Below are 25,490 nucleotides of genomic sequence, written 5' to 3' on the forward strand. Positions count from 1 at the left end.
TTGGGATTTTTGTTTCTTGATGGGTATGGTTTAGTTTTTAACTCTGGGAATAGGTGCATACTGAACTAACTCTGCTCAGTGACCCCACAGGTTCCTCAGGGTTTCAGCCTCGAAGTATAAAATCTAGTTAATTAGTATATACCACAGCTGGACTAATAAGTATTTATAACAAAACTGATGGTTGCATCTCTAAATCTGCATTTCTCAGTAGTTTTAACATATTGCAGGCAAGTATTATTAAATTGCTTCTATCTAGTATGTAAAGACATGGACTCTTACAAAAGAAAAGATGAATTATACTATTGTTTTTTAGCAGGTACAGTTTATGTACTGCTCCATTTAAAACCCCAACCCTTTGCATTCATCTTCTCAACATCCACTGGATTTAAGAATGATAAGTTTTCCAAAGCATTGGAAACAGTCATTTAAAGAAAATATCAGATCCCCAACATACATGATAATGCAGAGAAGATACTTTAAGATTTCAAATGCAGAGAAAATACTTCAAGATTTCAAACAATCTAGTGATAGATAAAGTAGTAAGCTCCTCTAACTGAAGTTTCCTAAATATTTACCAAAAAAAAAAAAAAAAATGCCAAGAGCATTGTGAGCACATTCAGTGTCCTGTGATTTCTAAACTTTCAGTGTCATGTTAAGAAAGGGGTTTCATCTTTCTTGTCTCAACTTTCTGAGTCTTCTCATCCTTGTAAAGGCATTTTTAACTAGTGAGATTAGACTCACAAATGCAACCTTTAATCCAACCAGGTAAGGACTCTAAGGTAACCTTTTGACAGATTTCAGGGACTTCAGTGTGGTTCACTGTGATTGCAGAAGGCACTGTGGCGAGGTCTGTGAGTGGACTTCCCTATGGCTCAGATGGTAAAGAATCTGCCTGCAATGCAGGAGATCTGGGTTCGATTCCTGGGTCAGGAAGAGGCCCTGGAGAAGGAAATAGCAATCCACTCCAGTATTCTTGCCTGGAGAATCCCATGGACAGAGGGGTCTGGCGGGCTACAGTCCATAGGATCACCAAGAGTTGGACATGACTAAGTGACTAACATACACACACATATAAAATAGATTATAATGGTGAATTCTACCCTTACAACATACAAAAAAATTACCTAATTTATAGATTTACACAATCCACAAAAGTTAAGCCTACTAAAATTTTCTCAATATCACCATTAGAACATCTTTTCTAGTACAAACTCTAAAATTGCTGACTTGATTTTGCTAGCTAACAATGGAGAAAAATTACTTCATCTGCCTTGACATAAAATGAAAACCTAAATTCCCTAAGCCCTCTTTTCATGTAGAGTCCAAAGAATTCTGAGTCACTGACACAATGACAGTTATAGGCAGCATCACATTCATCTTCCTAATCTCCTTCCAATTTTCAAAAATTTTAAGACATACAAGATAACACCAGGATTCTGCCTGTATTCCATTTGATTCTACTCATAGTTTTGTTTTGAGCTATGAATAGTTAGAAGTTAATAAGTTCTTCTGAAAGTCATTTGGAAGTTTCTATGTTGGCCCTCGAATGAGAGTCCTTCATGACAATAATGAGTTTATTACACTAATTTCTCTCAACTTAGGAAATTCTATGACCTGTTCTGTAACCTTTCCTAACTTTCAAAGTGCTACAACCACATAACATGCTGCCTGGCACTTATGGATAAATGAATGAATGCTCACAATAAACTGCCTGTGAAAACATTAACTATTTCAATGATGCATTAGTTTTATTTGAAGACATTTTAAGCAGCAATTAAAGCTCAAATTCAAAAATTCATACTTTTGGCAATGCAAGTAGATGTTTTCTACAAAGGGATTTATTCCTATATGTCACAATTTACTACTTAACCTGGAGGCTGCCTTGGTTAACTGGCATCAACTTTAAGACCCATCCATATTTCAAAAGTATTAAAATATGAAAAACTCTATAACTTCAGTATTAGATTTTAGTGGGACTTGCCTGGTGGTCCAGTGGCTAAGACTCTGTGCTCCCAATGCAAGGGGCCTGGGTTTGATCCCTGGCCAGACAACTGATCCCATGTGCTGCAGCTAAAAGTTTGCAAGCCACAACAAAGACCAAAGACCCTGAGTGCCGTAACTAAGACCCGGCTGTCACAGCGACAGTGTAGTGACTTAACCTAAATGTAAGAGTGAGCAAGGAGGAAAGGGATAGAAAATCGACTGTGTATCTTTACAGATAAAGTTACCAAGCTAAGAACTAACAGCCCAAAATCTACCACCACACACAAGAGTATTAACAATATGACACATGTGAACGTTTCACGTTTCACAGGTACAGGTGATACTGCAGGGTCTTTAACCGTGCCTGTATGTTAGAATACGCTGGAAAACCTTTGCTCTTGATCCAAAGAAGCTGCAGTACCTAAGGGTAGGCCTGGATATTTTTTAAAGCTCCACAGGTAACTTTTAAATTCCCAGCCCTGCTGCCAGGGTTGGGAATCACGGTGATTCTACTGTCTAGCGCTGCTACCATTCTCCAACGCAAACAATAGTCTTTCTTTAAATTAGCCAACAATTATCCTAAGGGCAGGATAAAAGAAACCCTTATTTATAAATGCTGTCATTAATTTTTTCCTTCTGCAGACTTTGGCTGGTAATGTGGTCTTTACCAACTATAACCAAACTGAGTCAACAAAAGATGTTGGTTCTGGTCTTGGATGGGTTCCTATGAGATCTTATTCTTGTTTTTTGGATGAGCCAATGCTGAACAATATGGCAGAACTTCCTGGCAAAGTCCAATACACCCTAGAAACAAAAGCTTAGCATTTGTCTTTCATAATCTGAACACAGTATGTGATACATTCCAACAGACTCAAATTCAACTAACATTTACTGCGTGGATGAAACAGACTACCCAACAACCCTGTAAGTAGTATTTTATTATTTCCAAACTGTAGAAACATTAAAATGAACTCAGACAAGCATATACAAGGGTCTGTTTTTTGCCTCACAGGTCTGCAAAAAAGTAACATTTATACCCCTGAAAACAAGCAGTTACAAATGTGTATAAGCCACAAACTGAAGCCATCAGCTTTATATAAAACAGCTAGAAATTTAGCTAGCATTTTAATACCCCAATGAAGAATCTGAAAAACATTCTCCATTAAGATCATATGGAATCCTTTTTTGTTTAAAAAAAAAAAAAATTTATCCCCATGACTCATTTATTTTAGAACTGGAAGTCTGTGCCTTTTAACCTCAGTCAGCTATTTCACTGCCCCCCCTCCCCCCGCCCCTTTTAACCACCACCTACTTCTCTGCTCTCTGTGTCTATGAGACTTAGTTTTGTCATGTTTGTTCATTTGTTTTGATTTTTAGATCCACATATAAGTAAAATCATTATAGTATCTGTCTTTAACCTATTTCACCTGGCATAATACCATCTAGGGCCATCCAGGTTGTCGCAAAGGAACCCCACTCTTAAACAAAAAAAAGTGACACTCGAAGAAGTATCATGATCTATGCAATTCACTTTCAAGTATTCAGCAAAACAATATTTTTTTAAAGAATGGATGTGACACAAATGGACAACAAACTGCAAATATGACAAATTATTATCTGATAAACACTCTTTAACAAAACTTCACTATTCAGTCTAGACGGATGGTATATGGCTGTTCTTTCTACTGTGTTTTCAGCTTTTCTGTATACTGAAAATTCTTATGCTGAAAAATCTGCAAGTTTATATATGTTCTAAGCTTATAAGTAGAACAGAAATAAGTCTCCTCTCTCAAATAAATATTAAATATATTTTGATAATAACCATATTTTATTTGCGGTATAAAACCAATTAACAGAGTTGAGATATACACAGAATTAACCTTTACATAATAGAAACTCCTGAATATATAGGAAGGGCTTCTAAAGTTACTTGTTTTCAGCCTGAATTTATTCCACTGGAATCCATTAAAGTATCCAAACTTGCAGATACAGTTAAAGTTCGTCAACAAAGTGAGAAAAATTAGTTCTTGGCTTTTCCTTTTTTTACAGGAAGTTGACCTGTAGCTTCCAAATACTTATTAATGAGTTCTTCTTGTGTAGCTGGTGAACATGGCTGATATCTGCAATACTCCATTGTATATTCTCCCTTCCCCTGGGGGTTCAAAACAAAATCAAAAAGATTTTAAAAAACCAGACCTCCAAAAACTATCAAGTAAAGAAATTCATGCAAAGCCAAGATTTCACAAAAATGATCGTTTTGTAGGATGACCTCTTGAAGAGCATTGAAGTAAAATTTAAACACCTGCTTACCTCTGTGCATGACCTAAGTTCCGTAGAATAACCAAACATATTATTCAGAGGGACCTGAAAACAAGCAGTAAATACTTCAGCATTGCTTATTGGAAAATATTTGAGAAAAACACAGAAGCCTTAGCCATTTAACTCCTTTAGACTCAGGTATCTACTAGTAACTCTTGGTTTAAAAGAATTAGAAGCCAAAGAAAAACTTATTTTTGCTTTATTGCGAATAGAAACCCAATTTGAAGATCATTTCATTTGACAGTCACAACTAACAAATTGATCTTTCAGTTTCACGGAATGGACACCACTGACAGCCTTCGCCCTCATCCCCACTCCACACGGCTGCAGCTCAAGTGCTCAGAGTGTTTCTTCTGTGAAAAGGTGAAATTAATACAGCTTTTCTCTGGACTCCTCAATGATATGCCTACAGTAATGTCTTCTAGGAGACCTTAGGTAATATGACTAAACCCTTTCTCCCATGAACTTTAAGTCAAGTAAGGCAAAGGAGATAAATATCCTAGTAAATGAGAACATAAGAAAACAGCTATGTAAATAAAGCTATCATGAGGAAGAAGGGTAATTGTACATCTAAGAAAATGACATACAAAAGGCCTACATTGAAATGAATCTCATTTTTACCTTTTACACTTAAAGAGATGCTCTAACAGCAAAATATAGAAATTGACACACACATATACAATCACAAATTCAAAACTTGAATAGCCAGGGAAATGTGCCAATTTGCTCTACAATTTCCAAACACAAAAGCTAATCCTGATTTTCTCCTGTGTATAATAAAGGCAAGGTTGTCAGTGACTAGCAGTACTTACGTCTGCATACAGTGTAAAATAGTCCTCAATTCCATCTTGTCCTGTGATTACCCCGTGGCGTCGGTTAATTCCTGCAATCACTGGTCCCTGAAATTCATTTGGGGCTATAACTTCCACCGACATAATAGGCTCAAGAATACATAATGCTGTATTTGCCAGGGCTGGAGTTTAAAAAAATAAATAATACATCGCTTTATTAATCTTTAAACAAATTGGAACTCTTTCCTTACCCAGATGTACAAAAGGGAGATGGAAAGTACTCTCCCAAAGGTACACACAAAAATGATAAGATTAAAATATTTGATCTGGACTCATTTTTCTAGCAGCAGTAGCAGCCACTCTTAAATAGAATTTCCAGAAAGACAACACTTAATTCTAATATTAGTATTTCCATTACCATATTTTTATCCTTAAAAATCATGAGGTTGCAGAGAATAAGATAAAAGGAGTCTTAGAACAACATTCAATACAGTCCTTTCCCACTTAAATTATGCAGTTAACGGTCACTAATTCTTTCTGAGATCCTCACTAGCTGTTGAGTCTCTGACCTAGGCAAATCAACCCTTTCCTGTTGGTCCCTGGCAGACATTTATACTTGGAGACAATAATCAAGTCAGGCCTGAGATCTGTCTAGGCTAAACAATTTCAATACCTGATTGAGAGCTAGAAATACAAGTTTCTGCTTTCTACTCTGCCTCTAATAAGTGACATGCCTTTTGGAAAAACACAATCAATCCAGGTATTGAGCTTCTTCACCAACAAAATAAAGACACTGGCTGAGATGCTAATGGTCATTTAAGCACTATACCCCAATGTGTATGCCCACACTTATTTTTTTTTAGTCCCACTTAGTACATAACCAGAATACTTCTTACTGTAACAGATGCTTAAGGGACAAATGTAACAATGTGGAGAGAATGTAACTTCCAACACTCAAATTTAATATGGACATGACAGTGTGGAATAATACTTCAGCCTCAGACTGGATGGATTATCTTTAAAGACTTGAAGCAGGATGTCCCTGGTGGTACAGTGGGTAAGAATCTGCCTGCCAATGCAGGGGATGCAGGTTTGATCTGATCTGGGAAGATTCCAAATGCCACGGAACAACTAGGCCTGTGGGCCACAGCTACTGAGAACACACGCTGCCCTACTGCAGCTGCTGAGCCTGGAGCCGCGCTCCGCAAGAGAAGCTCCGCAGTGAGAAGACTGTGCACACACGAACAGCAGCCCCCTCGGTGCAACCAGAGAAAGCCCGCACAGCAACGGAGAGCCAGCACGGCCCCAGATAAATAACATATAAAAGACTTTCAACAAAGCACGAAAAGGTGACAAAGAAATATGTAATTTTTCAAAAAATTATTAATTTCCCAAGAAACAATTCTGTTTATAATAAACTAGTCAGCAATTATTCTTGTATATTCCCTAAACCACTTGTTCTAAAGATACTACTAACTTAAGTGCAATACTTAGAAGAACAGCCATTTAATATACTTGATTTCTTTGAAATATTTTCTAGTTCAAATCATATCTTAGCTCAGACCTACCTCTGACTCATTAGTCCTAATTAGTGAGTTTTGATTTCAAAAGAGGGATAAGTGAGCTCTGCAGATTCCTCAGCATCATTAGTGAAGCCCTGCAGAATACTATGTAGACATCTAAAGCAGTTTACACTAAAAATTCTAGACTATGGAAGCAGCTCTATTTCTTGTAACTTCTTGGGTTACCACAATGGCTGGGCTTTCTTGGTTCTGCTGCTGCTAAGTCGCTTCAGTCGTGTCCGACTCTATGCGACCCCATAGATGGCAGCCCACCAGGCTCCCCCGTCCCTGGGATTCTCCAGGCAAGACCACTGGAGTGGGTTGCCATTTCCTTCTCCAATGCATGAAAGAGAAAAGTGAAAGTGAAGTCGCTCAGTCGTGTCCGACTCTTCGTGACCCCCTGGACTGCAGCCCATTAGGCTCCTCCATCCATGGGATTTTCCAGGCAAGAGTCCTGGAGTGGGGTGCCATCGCCTTCTCCGTCCTTGGCTCTAAATAAATGTAATTAATGCAGAACCCAGGTGGTGCTAGTGGTAAAGAACCCACCTGTCAATGCAAGAGACAGGAGATGCAGGTTTGATCCCTGGGCTGAGAACATCCCCTGGGGGGCATGGCAACTGACTCCAGTATTCTTGCCTGGAGAATCCCATGGACAGAGGAGCCTGGTGGACTATACAGTCCATGGGGTTGCAAAGACTCAGACATGACTGAGCACACACACACAGAGGTACCCAGAAAGAGGGATGTGAACAGACATATTTAGTTACATATTATCTAGTGTTTTCAAAAGGTCAGTAACATAAAAGAGCTAAAGTGTGAAAAGAGTCATCATATCCTAAAGGGAAAGAAGGGGCCAAGTATACAGTGTCCATCCTTTAACTGTTGAGGGCGACCTGTCCAGTTCTGTTTCATATTCCCCCACCCTCCTTTTAATTCCTTCTTTCTTCCCAAATCCACCTTCTGATTCACTTGCCTTTCTTCATGCTTTCTCTGTCCCATTCCGTAATGACAAGACTCCAGAGCTAATTCATCCTGCCATTTTTCAATAGTCACATGGCAGCCAAGTCCTAAAAGCACTTTTTCCTGAAGGAGAATAGCAGGAAGTGAAAATATCCACACCATCCATCACAAGACCTTTAAGTCTCAAGTGGTGGGCAGAGGTGGTAATGTTTCTATTTCAGTCCACTAGGGATAAAGCTGAAAACACCATGCTGGGTGCCAAAGAGTTTTGAGAGGAGGTGGTCAAGGGCTAGAACCCTGGTGAGGGTTTAACTCTCAGTTCCACCACTAACAAGTAGCCTTGGGTCATTCGATTAACTACTCTTGAGTCTCAGTTTTCTTAACTATCAGGTCACTGTGGAAGATATGATAATTCATGTACTTAGCATAATATTAATACACAGCACAAAAGTCATCAATAAATGTTACTGTGACTTCTCTGAGACAAAAATCTGGGAATGGGTGGCATGGAACATGTCAAAGGTAATATGAAGGGAAGAGGGATAAGCTTTCACTATGCCCAAACACATATGTGCAAGTGTGTTGTGTGCTAAGTCACTTCAGTCGTGTCTGACTCTTTGTGACCCTATGGACTATAGCCCGACAGGTTCCTCTGTCCATGGAATTCTCCAGACAAGAATACTGGAGTGGGCTGTCGTGCCATCCCCCAGGGGATCTTCCTGACCCAGGGATCGAACCTGTGTCTCTTATGTCTCCTGCATTGACAGTCAGCTTCTTTACCACTAGCACCACCTGGGAAGCCTGTGCAATGTTTAAGTACATTCTGATTTAACAGTGTGGAATTACTATCTGCAAGCAGCTGGACATGCCCATTTCCACAGAGTTAAGTATGAAGAACAGCCACGATTCAAACTCAGCCCAGGAGATCAAAAAAGGGACAATGATGAGTAAAATGAGCGAATGTAATCCTGGGTAGGCCTTTATTTCTCCTGCAGAGTAACTACAAATTAAATGTCTGTGGAGAGACCAAGCACAGTGGTCTAAATACTGGCCAAAGAAAATGATGGTGGGACTTCCCTGGTGGTCCAGTGGCTAAGACTCTGCGCTCCCAATGCAGGAGTCTGGCTTCAATCCCTGATCAGGGAACTAGATCCCACATCCTGCAACTAAGAATTTGAATGCTACAATTAAGAGTTTGAATGTCGCAACTAAAGATCCCACATGCCACAACTAAAAATACCCTGCAGCTACAAAGAAGATCAAAGAGCCTGCATGCTGCAACTAAGACCAGGGCAGAACATGAAAAGTTAAGAAAAGAAAAGAAAATGATGGTAACGGTTAACATCCATGGGGTGAACCAATCCCTGAAAGAACATTTAATTTCACGTTTCAGTTTTAGTTATATCACTGATTAATTTCAGGGATAAAGTTTAAATTGTGACTGAATATAGTTCCAGTTTTCACTTTTTTAAATTAAAAACATATGAGCACATGAACTATTTTTCTTCCAATTTTGATAATAGAATAGTTCAAAAGTATAAGTTAATCTGATATTAAGCTCAATTATCAACATTTACCACCTTAAAAGTCTTATATGATAATCAGTGGAGGTATGTGTATGAAAAGCTGATTTTCTTAAGAGCCCAGCAATTTTTTTTTTTATTCTTTTACACTTTTATCTTTTAATCATGGAGAAAAAAGAATCAGATGATGAAACAGCAAACTAACTCGTTTTTCATGCTAGCACCCTGTTCATTTGCACATATTTTTCTGGCGAAAACCCCACAATACGCCTCAGTTCTACTATCATCTAGTGCTTTTCCTTTGCCTCCCTATCAGGCAATTAATCACACATACGAGTATCTGCACACTTAAGTCTTTAAAAACTAAATGGTACATATCTGTTTAATTAATATTCATAGACATACAGATTGTTTTCATGGATATACGTATGTGTATATTATGGACATCTAATCTACATTTATTTATATTTCATATGGGTACAACTGAAAAGCCTGACGCTCTTTATTGATTTTACCAATTATCTTGCTTTATGTAACCCCTACCCAGGAAAGCTACCTATTTCCAGGATAGAATAGTTGGTGATTTCTAATTTGTCTTAACTATACTAAAAAAAAATCACAATGCATACATTTATCAAATTATCACTTAAAATATTTCAGTTTTGTCAACTGCACCTTAATAAAGCTGAGAAAAATATAAAGTGATTACAACTAAATTATCAATTTAAGGCTTATTAAAGTAGTAAACACCCTTGAAGGCAAAAGGCAGGTGTCATAATCTGCTGCTGCTGCTGCTAAGTCCCTTCAGTCATGTCTGACTCCGTGTGACCCGACAGACGGCAGACCACCAGGCTCCTCTGTCCACAGGATTCTCTAGGCAAAAATAATGGAGTGGGTTGCCATTTCCATCTCCGTCATGCCTAATGAAATCTTACTTTGTGACTTTATTTCCTTTTTCCTATTAACACAATTGTCAGATTGTGACAAAGTTTCTAGATCATAGATTTCAACTGCATTTTTAATAGACAGCTAGCTGGCATAAAGAAAATGAAGGATTCTTTTACTCTTTCACAGCTAGGAAATGAAATAACAAATAATTAATGGCTCCCATTAAGTAAAATAAAGAATTAGCGGCTTGGTCAAGAAATAAGCAACCTTCTCCAGCCACTGCCCCACACCTGATCACAGATGCAGACAGACTAAAAACAACCACGTCCAAAATTCAAACAAAATCAATAAAATCCTGATTCTCTGAATGCCTGGAAATGAAGTGTTAGAATTTTCTGCTGTCCATTTTGAACCTCTTTGATAAAAATATTTATGAAATGTTTTATGAATTATAATGTCATTTTCTGTGAAAAGACACTTATGGACATAACTAATGAATCATCATATAATGGATATGGAAGAAATGACAAACAGAATGAATTTTCTGACTTTCAGTTATAACTTAAAATTTTTTTGTTGAATAACCCTGATATCAAACTGCTCTGTCATTTGCTTTTCTCTCTTAAAAGCAATCAATCAGATATACCTGCAATTGTTTATGGTTCTGGTATCATCAGGGTTATAATACACATTATCCTTGGAGAAGGCAATGGCACCCCACTCCAGTACTCTTGCCTGGAAAATCCCATGGACGGAGGAGCCCGGTAGGCTGCAGTCCATGAGGTGGCTAGGAGTCAGACACGACTGAGCGACTTCACTCTCACTTTTCATTTTCATGCATTGGAGAAGGAAATGGCAACCCGCTCCGGTGTTCTTGCCTGGAGAATCCCAGGGACAGGGGAGCCTGGTGGGCTGCCGTCCATGGGGTCGCACAGAGTTGGACACGACTGAAGTGACTTAGCAATGACTTAGCAATCCTTGTGAGAAAGGTTGACAATTTTAGCAGTTTAGTAAGAAATCTGCACTGAGAATAAGGTTTACTGAATTCTTTCAAATGCCTAAAAGCCTACAATGTCATATGTGAAAAAACTGTTTACAAATTTATAGATCTTCTGACATCTGAATAAATCACTAAAAACAGCATGACTATAGTTAATGTTTCTTTAAAATATTTCTAAAAATTCTAAGCATTTGTCTTCTCTATCAAAAATACAACTTACAGATTATCTATGAATTTAAACATATGAAAAATACCAGATAATTGAAGAGAACAAAGTAGGATCTGAGTTTTGTAAAAAAGAAAACATAGTAATCTTTCCTCACACTGATTCTATGAACACCTGTCCAGAAGCTATCTTGTCCCCTGGTGTGCTGCCTACTGCCCCAGGGGAAGCGGGTAGAAGGAGTGGGGGGTGTTGGGAGGAAGACCTAAGCAACCTAGTGCCGCCTTCTGTGGCTCTGATGGTCCACTCGGGAAGCAGACTCATCGATGTGGCAGGTGCCAGGCGCAGCATACCTTGTTTAAGAGCACCTTCTCCTGCACGGATGAAAGAGATTTCATTGGAATCCACCATGTGATGTGCTCCATCTTGCAGAACAAACCGGAGCCCTGAGAGCTTGTGACCAGACAAAGGGCCCTTCTCGCAGGCATCCAAAAATCCCTGTTAATGAATAAGCTTCTTGAGTATCTCTTCACTTGAAGATACATTAAGAAAAACCCTCAAACATTTTAGTATTCAGAAGTTTAACATTTTCATGTATATTTCATTTTTTTTTTTTAATTTCTTTAAAGTTGAACAGCCTTAAGCTTTATTATTGTGGAATGTAGATGAGCAATCCTTTGGAACAGTCTATTACTTAAAGGTATGAAATGGTTTGAAAATGATGCTGAGTGTTAGCAATCACTTTCTCATAACCTAATATTCAAGAATTACTAAACTCTCATGATACATTATAGATTCAGCATGATCTTAATTTTACAAGGCGTAAACAGAGGAAAGGCAAATCTAAGAAATTCCCTAAAGTAAAACTTTAATCAAAACTGACATCTTATCAACAGCTGTGTCTTAAGCTCCTACTCTATACCTATTACTGCTCTGACTCACTGGCAGACCACTACATAATTTTTGTGCTACACAATGTAAGAACTAAAATTAAAAACTAATTTCATTTTTCCAAAGCAATTCTTTTAAGACACAGCTTTACTGAGATATAACTGATATACAATAAACTATACATATTTCAAGGGTGCAATTTGCTATGTGTGCAGTTCTTTTTCATTCATTAAATACTTGTAGAGCTGCTGCAATTCTAGTTAGTTTACACAGTTGCACATGTAGTACGATATATTTCTGACACTTCAAAATTGTAAACTCTGAATGCTGTAAAATATCTAAGCTTTCCTTCACCTATGTTAATCTTGGATAATAAAAGATCATTTAAATTTGTGTGAATGACACATTCACTTGTGTGAATGACAAAATACTGTTTTGAAATTAAGTATAATGGATGATCACAAAAACTGCTACCACAATTAATGCTAAAACCAAAATCATGATCTGTTAATAAAGACTTCTAAGTTAAAAGTTTTTAAAAAATAACCTCAGTCTTTATGAATAGACAGTTGCTAAAGGTTTACAGCAGTCTTAAAGCCAGTGATGTAGAAAGTTGGCAAAACACAAATAACCCCTTATATGTGCAAAGCACCTCACAATTCCCAAAGAAATCTTATCCAGAGTCTTATCCAATCCTCCATTTTGTGAGGGGTTCGGGATTAAGTATTGTATGCTCAATTTACAAAAGAAAGTGGCTCTGAACACTGATTTACCCAAGGACATATTAATCGTTAGCAGAGATAACAACACACGCAGGTGCTGGGAATCTTAATGCATGACCATTCTACTACAAGGGTACTACATGTAAAACTTTCACAAACCCCTAACGACTACTGAAAATTTCAATTGCTAATTATAATCAATCAAGTAGTTTCAATTTATCAAGAGAAATGTAATAACTATGATTCAGAGACAGAATGATTTCCTCTCATTGTCATAGCCTATATTTATAGCTCTTGAACTTAATGATTCTAAACCAGATGGAGAGCTTAATCAGATAAAGAAGCAGGACTGGAACAAAAATGAACCACAGAATACATGACAGCAATATGATTTGATATCTAATACACTTTTTAATTTTTTTCAATGCAATAAAGGCTTTGTTTGTTTTTACCTTTTCCACAGCAGGCACAAACTGCTTTGGTACATTTGACCCAAATGTTTCATCTGAAAACACCAACTTAGTGTAGTTCTCTGGGTCCAGAGGCTCCAGTACACCTATCACTTTTCCAAACTGGCCTGCACCACCTGATTGTTTTTTATGTGTAAAGTCAAACCTGAAAGTAATATGAGAAGAAAAAGAAAATCAACATAGTGCAATTACCAAAATGAAATAAACTCCTACTAACTGAAATGAAAAACCACCTCTCATCAATTTTACTTCTTCCTTCAAATAGGATGGCCTTGCTATAAAATTTTATTATAGAAGCTATTTAAAAAGGAATTCGCTCCTTTCTGTTCTTACTTAGAGGTGGGGTACTCCATCAAGTAATCCATGGTTTTAATTCTGCTAATTTATCTGAATTTCACAAGTAGAAAGTAAAAGCGTTAAAACAAAAAGTCAGTGAAAGGTTCTTATTCTAACCTACATTCCAAAAAGCTTACCCATTTTCTTTTGGAAACAGGGTTCTGTTTCCCTAGGACACAGGGTTCTGTCCTAAATCTCTCTGAGGCCAGTTATCTGAAAATAGGAGTTATACAAGTAATTCATTCAGATAATTATTGATTTTACAACTTGGACACTATGGACTGCTGCTGCTGCTAAGTCGCTTCAGTCATGTCCAACTCTGTGTGACCCCATAGACGGCAGCCCACCAGGCTCCCCCGTCCCTGGGATCCTTCAGGCAAGAACACTGGAGTGGGTTGCCATTTCCTTCTCCAATGCATGAAAGTGAAAAGTGAAAGTGAAGTCGCTCAGTTGTGTCCGATTCCTAGCGACCCCACGGACTGCAGCCTACCAGGCTCCCCCATCCATGGGATTTTCCAGGCAAGAGTACTGGAGTGGGGCGCCACTGCCTTCTCCGTGGACACTATGCACTAAGAAAATACAAAAAGGGGCGTTTCAGGAAGGATAACTAACACCTGAAAATGATTAATGGCAAAATCATCACAATTAACATAAGTCAAGTCCTCCAAATAGACACACATATATATAGACACAGGTCAGTGTTTACTTCAAATTATTAAAGACAACATTAATAAGATGGCATAAGCATCTTGCATGCATATTAAATATATGTAAATATAGGCTACTATATCACTTAAAAAACATTTCATGAGTTTCTACTGTTTGCAAGGCATTTTTCTTTTAAACTGCAACCTTCCTCAAGACCATAAGATGGAAGAAGCTGGCTGCTTTCAAAGTTGTCTACAGATAACTGCAGGTAAGTGGACATTAATGAACATCTGTTCCTGCATAGAAATCTGTGAATGGTTTGGCAGAAGTAAATAGCAATTTCAGTAAGAGATGTCAGCTTGGAATGAGTTTTCATAGAGAGCCTAAGTGTGAATGTGCCTGATGAATGGCCTTTAAATAATGTTGCAGTTGCCAAGAGCTTCAGGATGGGCTGGTGAAAACAATGCTGAAAGGTAAACAGATATCAGAACCAAAAGAAGGACAGCAGAAGAGAAATAACTGCCAAATCACCACAGAATTACTAAGGGATTTCAAAACGGGTCTACTGACATATTCTTAGGCGTTCTCACGTTCTCCAAGACAATGTCAATTTTGTTTTTAATTTAATAATAATATCCATACAACATACTCTAGATCTGTGCTGTTTATATGCTAATCACTAACCATGGATATTTAATTGAAGTTAATTAAAATTAAATAAAATTTAAAATTCAGTTCCTTAGTTGCACCAGTCACACTGCAAACGACCAACAGGCCAGTGTGGAGTGGCTGCTGTCCGGGACAGCGCGCCGCCAGAACATTCCCACTGCTGCACGAAGTTCCAATGGACAGCAGTGCCCTGGAAGACCAGCTCACAAACGAGTTAGCCATGCAGTTCCAGGGATCCTGGCTGAGTTTATAATCGAGGGGATGCCAAGTAAGAGGATGCAAGTGCCAGGCTTGTGCTAAGCGCTTTTTATGGACTGTAGTACTTATTCTTCATCACAGACCCATGGAGTAGGCACTATTTTCTTATCATTATTTTACAGGTGACAAACCTGAGGGTCAGAGAAGCTAAGTAACTTGCCAAATGTGACACAACTCTTAAGTGGTAGAGCCAGAATTTGCACCAAGACCAACAATCAAACATGCTTCTAGAAGGACAGTAAGAATGTAAACAGATTTACACATGATGCATTCAACTCAAAAGCCTTGTAAGGACACTGCACGAAGAGATTTTCCTGGAGCTTAGAGAAGCGGAAGAACTAAGACACCACTTGGTAGGCAGTGAATACACATGCTGAAGGTAAAAGAATCCATGCTCTTGTGGTCAGACCACTGACATTCTGTGAAAGAGTTTCATTTTGGCAAAACATCATTTCTCACATAAAAGTTAATGTTAATTAGAATTGTGTTGGTTTTACTGTATATCTTATTTTGTAGATTTATTTTGACTTTACAGTGTTACCCAAGTTGCAAGCCATAGGTGTTTTTACTTATTTTCATATAGTTATTTAAAACAATAATTTAATTAGCACGATTCCAGAGACTTATAATTGGAGAAGGAAATGACAACCCACTCCAGTGTTCTTGTCTGGAGAATCCCAGGGACAGGGGAGCCTGGTGGGCCGCCGTCTCTGGGGTGCACAGAGTCGGACACGACTGAAGCAACTTAGCAGCAGCAGAAACTTATAATAATTTTGCTACTTTCAAGGTAACTCATAAATTATTCAACTTTGAGGATAATGATCTCTTGATTAACCATTAATGAAATTTTATGAAGAAACTAAGATCTCAAGGACTCTATAGGGATAAGATTCTCTTAATGCAGTTTATTTAACATCTACACAGGCAGCTTCAAGTTTTTACTATGTGCTTCCCTGGTGGCTCAGTCTGCAATGTGGGAGACCTAGGTTCGATCCCTGAGTAGGGAAGATCCCCTGGAGAAAGAAACCGCTACCCACTCTAGTATTCTTGCCTGGAGAATTCCATAGACAGAGGAGCCTGACACTTTACAGCCCATGCAGTTCAGAGAGTCAGACATGACTGAGCAATAATATAATAATTATATTTTTAAAAGAACCTAAATTGGTATGTGTGTTTTTAGCAAATAAACGCCTGATATTGTCTGTCATCCAGTACCTCTATTTCTAGCCTTGATCTACAGAGATGGTAATTACATTCTTAAAGCTTCAAACTGATGACTTTGGAGGGCTCATATACTGTATTTCTCACAACTCTAACTGGTAATAACACAGGAGATGTTAACTAGCTGCATGTGAAACTTTAAAATTTCATTTTCAGCAAAAAGATCTATGTAATCAGAATGTATTTGACCACTCTTTCTTGGGCACTATCAAAGGAGCACATAATTCACACAACTATTAAGCACACACACAAACAACTATCTAAGAGGTTGGCTGTTAGATGAATGAGTCACTGGCCCCTCCATCAAAAGAAGAAAAACAGCTTTCAATTTTTCAGAAAAAGCCTGAAGAGAAGAAACAAAACTCTTTCTCTAGTTACTTGACAGCTGTTGGCTAATATAACTAGAAAGGATGGGAATGCTTTACTACTTACTATTCTTAAAAAAAAAAAAAATCTATTTACTCCAAAGACTTTATTAATAAATAAATTTAAAAGGGTATTTGAAGAAGAGAACACATTACAAATACATTTTTAACTTTTTTTTTTTTTTTTTTAAAGCAACACAACATATATATCTACCCAAAGAACCTTCAACACCCATTTTGGGAAAAATACCTAAGAATCTTTATTTCTAAGCCAACAAGCTGCAGTGTCAGTTTGGTTACATATCTGAAGAAAACAGATCTTAGCTGCCAGTTCAATAACATTTCTTAAGAACAGTCTAGACTACAGTGCCTTTAAAGGTGACAGAAAAAGGTAATTAAGAGATCTGGAGAGTAAGAACGCACTGACTACTAAGTTTGTGCTTCCTTAAGGAGCTTTTTAAAACTGCTTTTGTCAGAAGTACTTACATGCAGTGCCTTGTATAAACTTGGTTTTAAACTACGTTTTAATCCTCTTTCAAAGTGATCCAGAAAGTTGGAAGCATGGTGTGATCAAAAGCTTGTCTTTCTAAGATTAGCAAAGGAAGAGAAGGGTCCAAGTATCTTTTAAAATCCCCCTGCCCTAAATTACATAATCCTCCAAATTAATGCTATCGTTTGCAGTCTTTCAAACCCTGATTTGGGCAGAACCAGTCCAACATCACAGAAAGCTGGGGATGAGCAAGATTGTTCCTGGAAAGGAGAGGGAAAAGAAGGAATCACAATCACTCACTACCAGGAGCTCCTCTGGACTTTGCCCCGAGCCTGACACTGTGGATGGTGGATAAAGAAGTTGCTCCAGTCTGCAAGTGAAGCAACCAGACTTTTTTCACGGAGAGGGAAACTCGAAGCCCCAGAGGCGACGCTGCAGTAAGGCAAAAGCCAGAAATCCCCTCCCCGCACTTCTGTTAAGGTTGGTAAAAGGCAGGATGTAGTCCCGGACAACCCACCCCCAACCCCCGATTCCCTCCCTACCCCCACTTAAAGGTGGAGGGGGCTCTCAGTGCAGGAACGGGAGAGTAGTTGCAGGCGGCAGCAGGGCGGGGCTCCACAAGGGGCCCTGGCTTGGAGCCAGCTCCCAGGCAGCTGCTTTCAGAATCGGAAGGAGGGAAGGAGGGAGAGCGGGAAGGAGCTGGTGACCCCGCCCCAGCCCACGCCCAGCCCCGAGACGGCGGGAGGACTTTTCCGGCTGGGGTACCCAGCAGCAGGCAGGACGGGGACGGGGACGCGGACGCTCGCAAGCCCAGCCAACACTCAGCAAGAATGGAAATCCCTCCGACCCACTACCCGGCCGCAAGGGCGGCCTCGGTGGTAGAGAGTTGCATCAACTACCAGCAGGGGACTCCCCACAAGGTGTTTCTGGTGCAGACAGTCGAACAAGCCAGCCTGGAGGTGAGTCAGGCAGAGGGCGGTGGGGGCACCGGCGAGCGTTCCCTCCATTCCCTCCGCTCCCTGCTCGTCTGCTCCCAACTCCCCCAGACACCATGCCTGTTTCGGGTCTCACTGCTGCCGTCTCTCTAAAGAAGCTGGTATTTCTGGCATTTCTCTAGTCTCTGGGGGCAGCTCCGGGGCTGTTTATTGTTTTCACAGGGAAACACACACTGATACAGTTTTTATGGGCACTATTATAAGGAAATGGATAAATGTTCTCAGTTTGCGGCGGCTTCTGCCCTTTTCCCAAGTGAAACCTATAGGAACCGTTTTCAAAAGTTTCTTAAAACTGGTACCACGTTTCTCATCTACTGCTCCAATCTGGACCAACAAAAGATCTGATCTTGCCTAAGATTCTTCATTGCCTAAAATTTAAGACCAATTGTTCATTTGACCAAAACAAAGTCAGAGTGAAGGAACTGTGGGCTGAAGCTTCACTTCCACCACCCCAAACACTACTGCTGTTGACTGCTGTGGGTGATGGGCTCTCTCTGGCTAACGGGTTAAATTAAGTGCTATGCTTAAGACTTTAGCAACCACTAAGCTTGTTTCCATTTTACTGAAATCTAATGGATCTGACAGAAGTTTAACTGCTAACAGTCTGTAAGAGCTGACAGGGAGTACATATTTCAAAACCACACCAGGTAACATAATTAGGTATAAACTTTCAATTGTATCTTGATTCAAAAGTGAAGTACTGAAATGTTTGTCTTACTGTTATAAAATTTATTCAAGTCTCATTCTGCAGGTCCACTAATACACAAGTAAAAGCAGTATAACATCTCTAATCACTTTGCAGTAATCTGACTCAAAGTGGAATTGTTTGGAGGCTTTATGAAAAATCTTTTCAGTGGGTATCCTATTTGTCATCTTTAGAATTAAAAATGTTAAAATTTCTTATGTGGAACTCAGGGTCCCGGATCCAGATGTCAGCGTTCTCTGATGATTGAAAGTGAATTATAACCGATTATATATGCTTTTATCCCACTCTTGTTCTCATCCAAAATAACCCTGCTTAGAAGACCTGCTAAATTAGACATCACACACACGGTGACATGCCTTGCTCAAGGTCTAAGGCTTTAGTCATTTACCTCCAACAGTCAGCTTCCCCTGGCCCCATCAAAAGAGAATGGATTCCTCTAACAATATAAAGACTTTATTTGTTGTTATAAAAACACATTTTCTTAATTTTAGGATATTCCAGGAAGAGGCCATAAGTACCGCCTTAAATTTTCTGTGGAAGAAATTATCCAAAAAGTAAGTGAAATATCCTTTATTATGAAATAAAATTTGATTCCTTACATTCCAGGTCACCTCTGCTGATCAAATCATAGGATTGATTTGGTTTTGGGGGTTTTTTTTTTTTTTTTTTGAGAAAAAGTTGTGAAATTCCTGCCTCAAAAAAAAAAAAAAAGATCACCATACAAGGGTTAGTTTTTACTTTTTGTGTATTCTGAGATACACTTAGTTTTCTATTGAGCTATTTAGAAGAGGCTCTAGATACTTCAATACGAATAAATTTCCTTTGAAAATGTTATATATGCATAGGTCAGTGTGAATTTATGCGAATAATATGAAGAAGTGAAATAATTAACTCTCTAATCATCATTAGGTGTTTTTTATTTCTGTCTCATTCTGTTTCTTTTATTTAAAGAAAGCAAGTGCTTTTAGTTATTTATCAGCAACAGAAAGGCCAACTGATACCACTGTGTTCAGATTAGAATCCTTCAGTAATGGGGCAGGGACAATTTTAAAAATTATACACCTATCAAATTATTAACAAGACAAACTTAAAAGGAAGGAACTGCCACTTGTACAATAACCATCTTGAAATTTTAAAAAGCTTGCCCATTTGTTAAGCATAACTAAGAGATACAGGCTAAGAGAGAGAGATCCACTAAAAGGCATCTGAGCTGCTGGACGAATGTTCATCTTGATAAAGCAGAACCAATGCTACAATCTTCTCATTTTACATCTGGATACAGATGGAAGAATCTGAGTTTGAGAAAATTTCTGTTATTTCAGGAGGAGAGAAGAATAGAATGACTTAATAAAGTCAGAATAAAATCTGCCTTAGAGATGGACTTCCCATTACTACTAAAATACAGTCAAAGTTTTCAACGAATTTACAAGATTATGAGACTTTATAAGTTATAAACTAAGTTACCTATTTTAGCTACCTCTAAGAAAATTGACTTCCCTAGTGGCTCAGATGGTAAAGCGTCTGCCTACAATGCAGGAGACCTGGGTTCGATCCCTCGGTTGGAAAGAACCCCTGGAGAAGGAAATGGCAACCCACTCCAGTACTCTTGCTTGGAAAATCCCATAGACGGAAAAGCCTGGAAGGCTACAGTCCACAGGGTCGCAAAGACTCGGACACGACTGAGTGAGTTCACTTCAAGAAAATTACTGGGCAACCATGAATTAGATACCTCTGAAATAGGCACATTCAAGTCCAGTCTGAAGTAATACCACAGGGGGACAATGCTTTAAAGGTTCTATCTCAAAGAATAATAATTAGTAATGGATGTCCATCTACATGTAAAGATCTTTTGCAAAATGTTTCAAACAGGAAGTCACAGTGAACTGCACAGCTGAAGTACTGTACCCTCCAACAGGACAAGATACTGCACCGGAAGTCAACTTCACATTTGAAGGAGAAATTGGAAAAAACCCAGATGAAGAAGATAACACATTTTATCAAAGACTCAAGTCCATGAAGGAACCACTAGACGCACAAAATATTCCAGGTATATAAATATATAGCAGAGGAAAATATTTTTTCAATTTTAAAAACAGTATCAACTTACCTGTGCTCAAAATTGTTAAGATGTTTACATTATGCTGGAAATAAACTGACTTTCACAAAAATATTCATTACTAATCTAGCAACAATAAAGGCCTTAGGACTTTATAGACATAGCTTAATTACTTTCTGCACACATTTGAAGAAATGTAAGAAATGACTTAGAATTTATATTTTAAAAGGTTAATACTCTCTATGTAAAATAATTCCATTTATCATATAAATATTTCCTTCACCAGACAGTTTTGGAAATGTACCTCCAGAAATGAAGCCAGTTCGACATTTAGCCTGGGTTGCCAGTGGCTATATAATATGGCAAAATTCTACTGAAAATACATGGTATAAAATGGCAAAAATTCAAACTGTCAAGCAAGTGGTAAGTAATTTCTATAAAATACACTCTAAATAGGTTCAATATTTACAAAAGGTGTCATAATTCATGATGGGGTAACTAGTGCCCCTTCAGTCATTCTGTATTTATAGTAGTGAACTCAGTATTTGAAGGAGAGGTCAGTTATCAAGGCTGGAGAAGGTGAAGCTGCAGTTTCAAGAGTGAAGTCTTCACTTATAATTTGGCAATGGTTTTTGTATGCAGCTTAATACAGATCATTTCCTTTGGCAACCTAAGTTTTGTGTTCTGATTACTATAATCATATGATACTGAAACTACCTTTGCTTTTTTTCCTCTCCTCAAATGTTAGTGCCAGAGCTAGACAGAGGGTTGACCTTTTCCCCACCTGGATCCGCCAAAATAAAATATTAGCATCTCAGTCTCTATGAAGCTTGCTGCCAACAACTGTCTTTGATAACCCATCCAGTCATAACTGCCCACCTCCTATCTTGTTTGTTGCTAGCATGTGCTTTAAGTCTGACAGAACTACTCCAAACTGCCTCTTTCTAGATGTTAAAGAGATTAAAACAAATTGAGTTTAGCTTTATTAAGAGGTTTAAAAGAAAAAAAAAAATCCACTAGTAGTATTCAATGGAATGCAAGAAAAAAGATTCTGTAAGAGAAAAGCACTTTCCATTGGATTATCTCAGTTTGTTGATAACAAAATGCAAGAAAGCTGGAGCACCTTTACTCCACAAACTTGCAACTACCTATCAGATACCTTTGGGCTAGATCACACATAAGTAACCTTCCTGTCTTTCAGTTCAGTTCAGTTGCTCAGTCGTGTCCGACTCTTTGCGACCCCATGAATTGCAGCACGCCAGGCCTCCCTGTCCATCACCAACTCCTGTAGTTCACTCAAACTCATGTCCATCGAGTCAGTGATGCCATCCAGCCATCTCATCCTCTGTCATCCCCTTCCCCTCCTGCCCCCAATCCCTCCCAGCATCAGGGTCTTTTCCAATGAGTCAACTCTTTGCATGAGGTGGCCAAAGTACTGGAGTTTCAGCTTTAGCATCATTCCCTCCAAAGAACACCCAGGGCTGATCTCCCTTAGAATGGACTGGTTGGGTCTCCTTGCAGTCCAAGGGACTCGCAAGAGTCTTCTCGAACACTACAGTTCAAAAGCATCAATTCTTCAGTGCTCAGCTTTCTTCACAGTCCAACTCTCACATCCATACATGACCACAGGAAAAACCATAGCCTTGAGTAGACGGACCTTTGTTGAGAAAGTAATGTCTCTGCTTTTCAACATGCTATCTAGGTTGGTCATAACTTTCCTTCCAAGGAGTTAAGTGTCATTTAATTTCATGGCTGCAATCACCATCTGCAGAGATTTTGGAGCCCCCCAAAATAAAGTCTGACACTGTTTCCACTGTTTCCCCATCTATTTCCTATGAAGTGATGGGACCAGATGCCATGATCTTCGTTTTCTGAATGTTGAGCTTTAAGCCAACTTTTTCACTCTCGTCTTTCACTTTCATCAAGAGGCTTTTTAGTTCCTCTTCACTTTCTGCCATAAGCATGGTGTCATCTGCATATCTGAGGTTATTGATATTTCTCCCAGAAATCTTGATTCCAGCTTGTGCTTCTTCCAGCCCAGCGTTTCTCATGATGTACTCTGCATAGAAGTTAAATAAGCAGGGTGACAATATACAGCCTGACGTACTCCTTTTCCTATTTGGAACCAGTCTGTTGTTCCATGTCCAGTTCTAACTGTTGCTTCCTGACCTGCATATAGGTTTCTCGAGAGGCAGGTCAGATGGTCTGGTATTCCCATGTCTTGCAGAATTTTCCACAGTTTATTGTGATCCACACAGTCAAAGGCTTTGGCATAGTCACTAAAGCAGAAATAGATGTTTTTCTGGAACTCTCTTGCTTTTTCCATGATCCAGCGGATGTTGGCAATTTGATGTCTGGTTCCTTTGCGTTTTCTAAAACCAGCTTGAACATCTGGAAGTTCACGGTTCACGTATTGCTGAAGCATGGCTTGGAGAATTTTGAGCATTAGCGTGTGAGAATTTTGAGCACTAGCGTGTGAGATGAGTGCAATTGTGCGGTAGTTTGAGCATTCTTTGGCATTGCCTTTCTTTGGGATTGGAATGAAAACTGACTTTTTCCAGTCCTGTGGCCACTGCTGAGTTTTCCAAATTTGCTGGCATATTGAGTGCAGCACTTTCACAGCATCATCTTTCAGGATTTGAAATAGCTCAACTGGAATTCCATCACCTCCACTAGCTTTGTTTGTAGTGATGCTTTCTAAGGCCCACTTGACCTCACATTCCAGGATGTCTGGCTCTAGGTCAGTGATCACACCATTGTGATTATCTTGGTCATGAAGATCTTTTTTGTACAGTTCTTCTATGTATTCTTGCCACCTCTTCTTAATATCTTCTGCTTCTGTTAGGTCCATACCATTTCTGTCCTTCATCGAGCCTATCTTACCTTATCCTTAAAGGACCTTCTTTATTGATATAGTCAATAGGGATTGTTTCAAGAGACTATAAAGAGAGAATAGTTTTATTCAATCCTGGGGCCATCTTTATAATTACTGTTAACCAAAGGAGCCACAGGATTTTTCAATGCCTCATTATAAGTGTTTAAGAGCCTTGTTTAAGTACAGCAAATTTCTGATGATCAAGGTTTGAAACTATGTAGATACGATATTTCCGTGTAGTTGATGGTGTACTTTAGATGTCCAAAGCAGTAGACAGCATAGATCAAAGCTTTAGTTACAAAATCAAGTATTACATATTATTATTTTCAGTTTTTTAAAAGAGAATTTCTATTATAAAATTGGTTTTCTTTAGTGTAAACACTCATTTCAGCTGTTTATCCCTTAAACGATGCTTTTTTGAGCAATGGAAATATTAAGGAATTTAAATGACAAATTATCGACTGTAATGTTTTAAAATGTTCAAATTATAGACTATAAATGTTATGAGTTCCACAACTCAGAAACTAAAAACAGAAAGGGTAAATGATTTAGAGAGTAAGGAATGGGAAAAAAAAAAAGATTTTAAACATAGTTTGAAACAAATCTTATTTCTAAGAGAATAGTTTTTCTGCCAGGCCAAATAAATTATAACATTCAGTTTGTAATTTTTTGGCTGTGCTGTGTGGCACGTAGAATCTTAGTTCCCCGACCAGGGATTGAACCCATGCGCCCTGCAGTGAATGCATGGAGTCCTAAATACTGGACTGCAGGGAATTCCACAACATTTAATTTTTAATTTTACTTAAGTATTACCATCTACTAATGAAAACTGATTTTTAAAATTAAAATATACCTTTTGCCAATGATACTAAGTTTAAAATGCCAGGTTTTTATTTTTTATTATAGCAAAGAAATGATGACTTCATTGAGTTAGACTACACTATTCTCCTTCATGACATTGCATCTCAGGTATAGTATCATTTACCATTATTTAATGTCACTTTGGAAATTGAGACTCACTTTGTGCTCAGTGTATGCCTTGTTAATTTTGACTCTAAATCAGAATTCATGTAAATTCAAATAGGCACCAGGTTGAAGTATATTACCACTTGTAGCAATTTAACTTTTCTTGTGCTATCCTTATGAGGACTGTTTGTCTCCAATAGAATATAAATCCAACTGTTTTCCTAAACGTTTTTAATTTTATCACAGCATTAGTTTCTTTTACTTGCAGGAGATTATTCCTTGGCAAATGCAAGTTCTCTGGCATCCACAATATGGTACTAAAGTAAAACATAATAGCCGTCTGCCAAAGGAAGCACAATTGGAATAAACGAAGACCATAACATTGGATTAAGTGTAAACATGCTTGTTAATGATGACCTGTGTACCAGTCTTCATTGATATCTAGCTTAAGGGGTTAGACAAATCCCAAAAGTGTCATTAGCTATAAATGGCCTGATTACAGTACAGAACTACATAGCTTCCATAATAAAGAGCATCACAGTGTACAAGTGTCTTATCAACAGTAGCGGCGCCATGTATACCCCTAATAAAACCTTTTAATTCCAGCCTCATCGCTTGTTTCATCGTGTTGGA

At 38.5% G+C, this 25,490-nt stretch overlaps 2 protein-coding genes across 3 annotated transcripts in view; one reads left to right on the top strand and one right to left on the bottom strand.

The window, feature by feature from the left end:
* Positions 1–2,901: 2,901 nt before the first annotated feature.
* The window catches only part of GFM1 (G elongation factor mitochondrial 1), a 52,662-nt gene continuing 30,073 nt past the window's right edge, over positions 2,902–25,490 (bottom strand). Inside the window, exons 14-18 of the mRNA XM_006079558.4 lie at positions 13,255–13,417; positions 11,543–11,687; positions 5,115–5,275; positions 4,294–4,347; positions 2,902–4,135 (exon numbers count right to left, since the gene is read on the bottom strand). Coding sequence (XP_006079620.2) covers positions 4,004–4,135; positions 4,294–4,347; positions 5,115–5,275; positions 11,543–11,687; positions 13,255–13,417 — 655 coding nt within the window. The 3' untranslated portion in view covers positions 2,902–4,003. The remainder of the gene's footprint in view (positions 4,136–4,293; positions 4,348–5,114; positions 5,276–11,542; positions 11,688–13,254; positions 13,418–25,490) is intronic.
* On the top strand, positions 17,854–25,462 carry LXN (latexin). Of its 2 annotated transcripts, XM_006079557.4 has the most exons (6): positions 17,875–18,218; positions 19,452–19,514; positions 20,830–21,007; positions 21,303–21,439; positions 24,798–24,860; positions 25,126–25,462. In XM_006079557.4, the coding sequence occupies exons 1-6, from the start codon at positions 18,090–18,092 to the stop codon at positions 25,222–25,224; spliced, it is 669 nt and encodes a 222-aa protein (XP_006079619.2). In that variant the 5' UTR covers positions 17,875–18,089; the 3' UTR covers positions 25,225–25,462. The 2 variants fall into 2 exon arrangements, with proteins under 2 accessions (XP_045022168.1, XP_006079619.2); XM_045166233.1 differs by lacking the exon at positions 24,798–24,860 and having other exon boundaries at positions 17,854–18,218.

The sequence above is a fragment of the Bubalus bubalis genome, chromosome 1 (assembly GCF_019923935.1).
Source record: "Bubalus bubalis isolate 160015118507 breed Murrah chromosome 1, NDDB_SH_1, whole genome shotgun sequence".
Classification (NCBI taxonomy): Eukaryota; Metazoa; Chordata; class Mammalia; order Artiodactyla; family Bovidae; genus Bubalus; species Bubalus bubalis.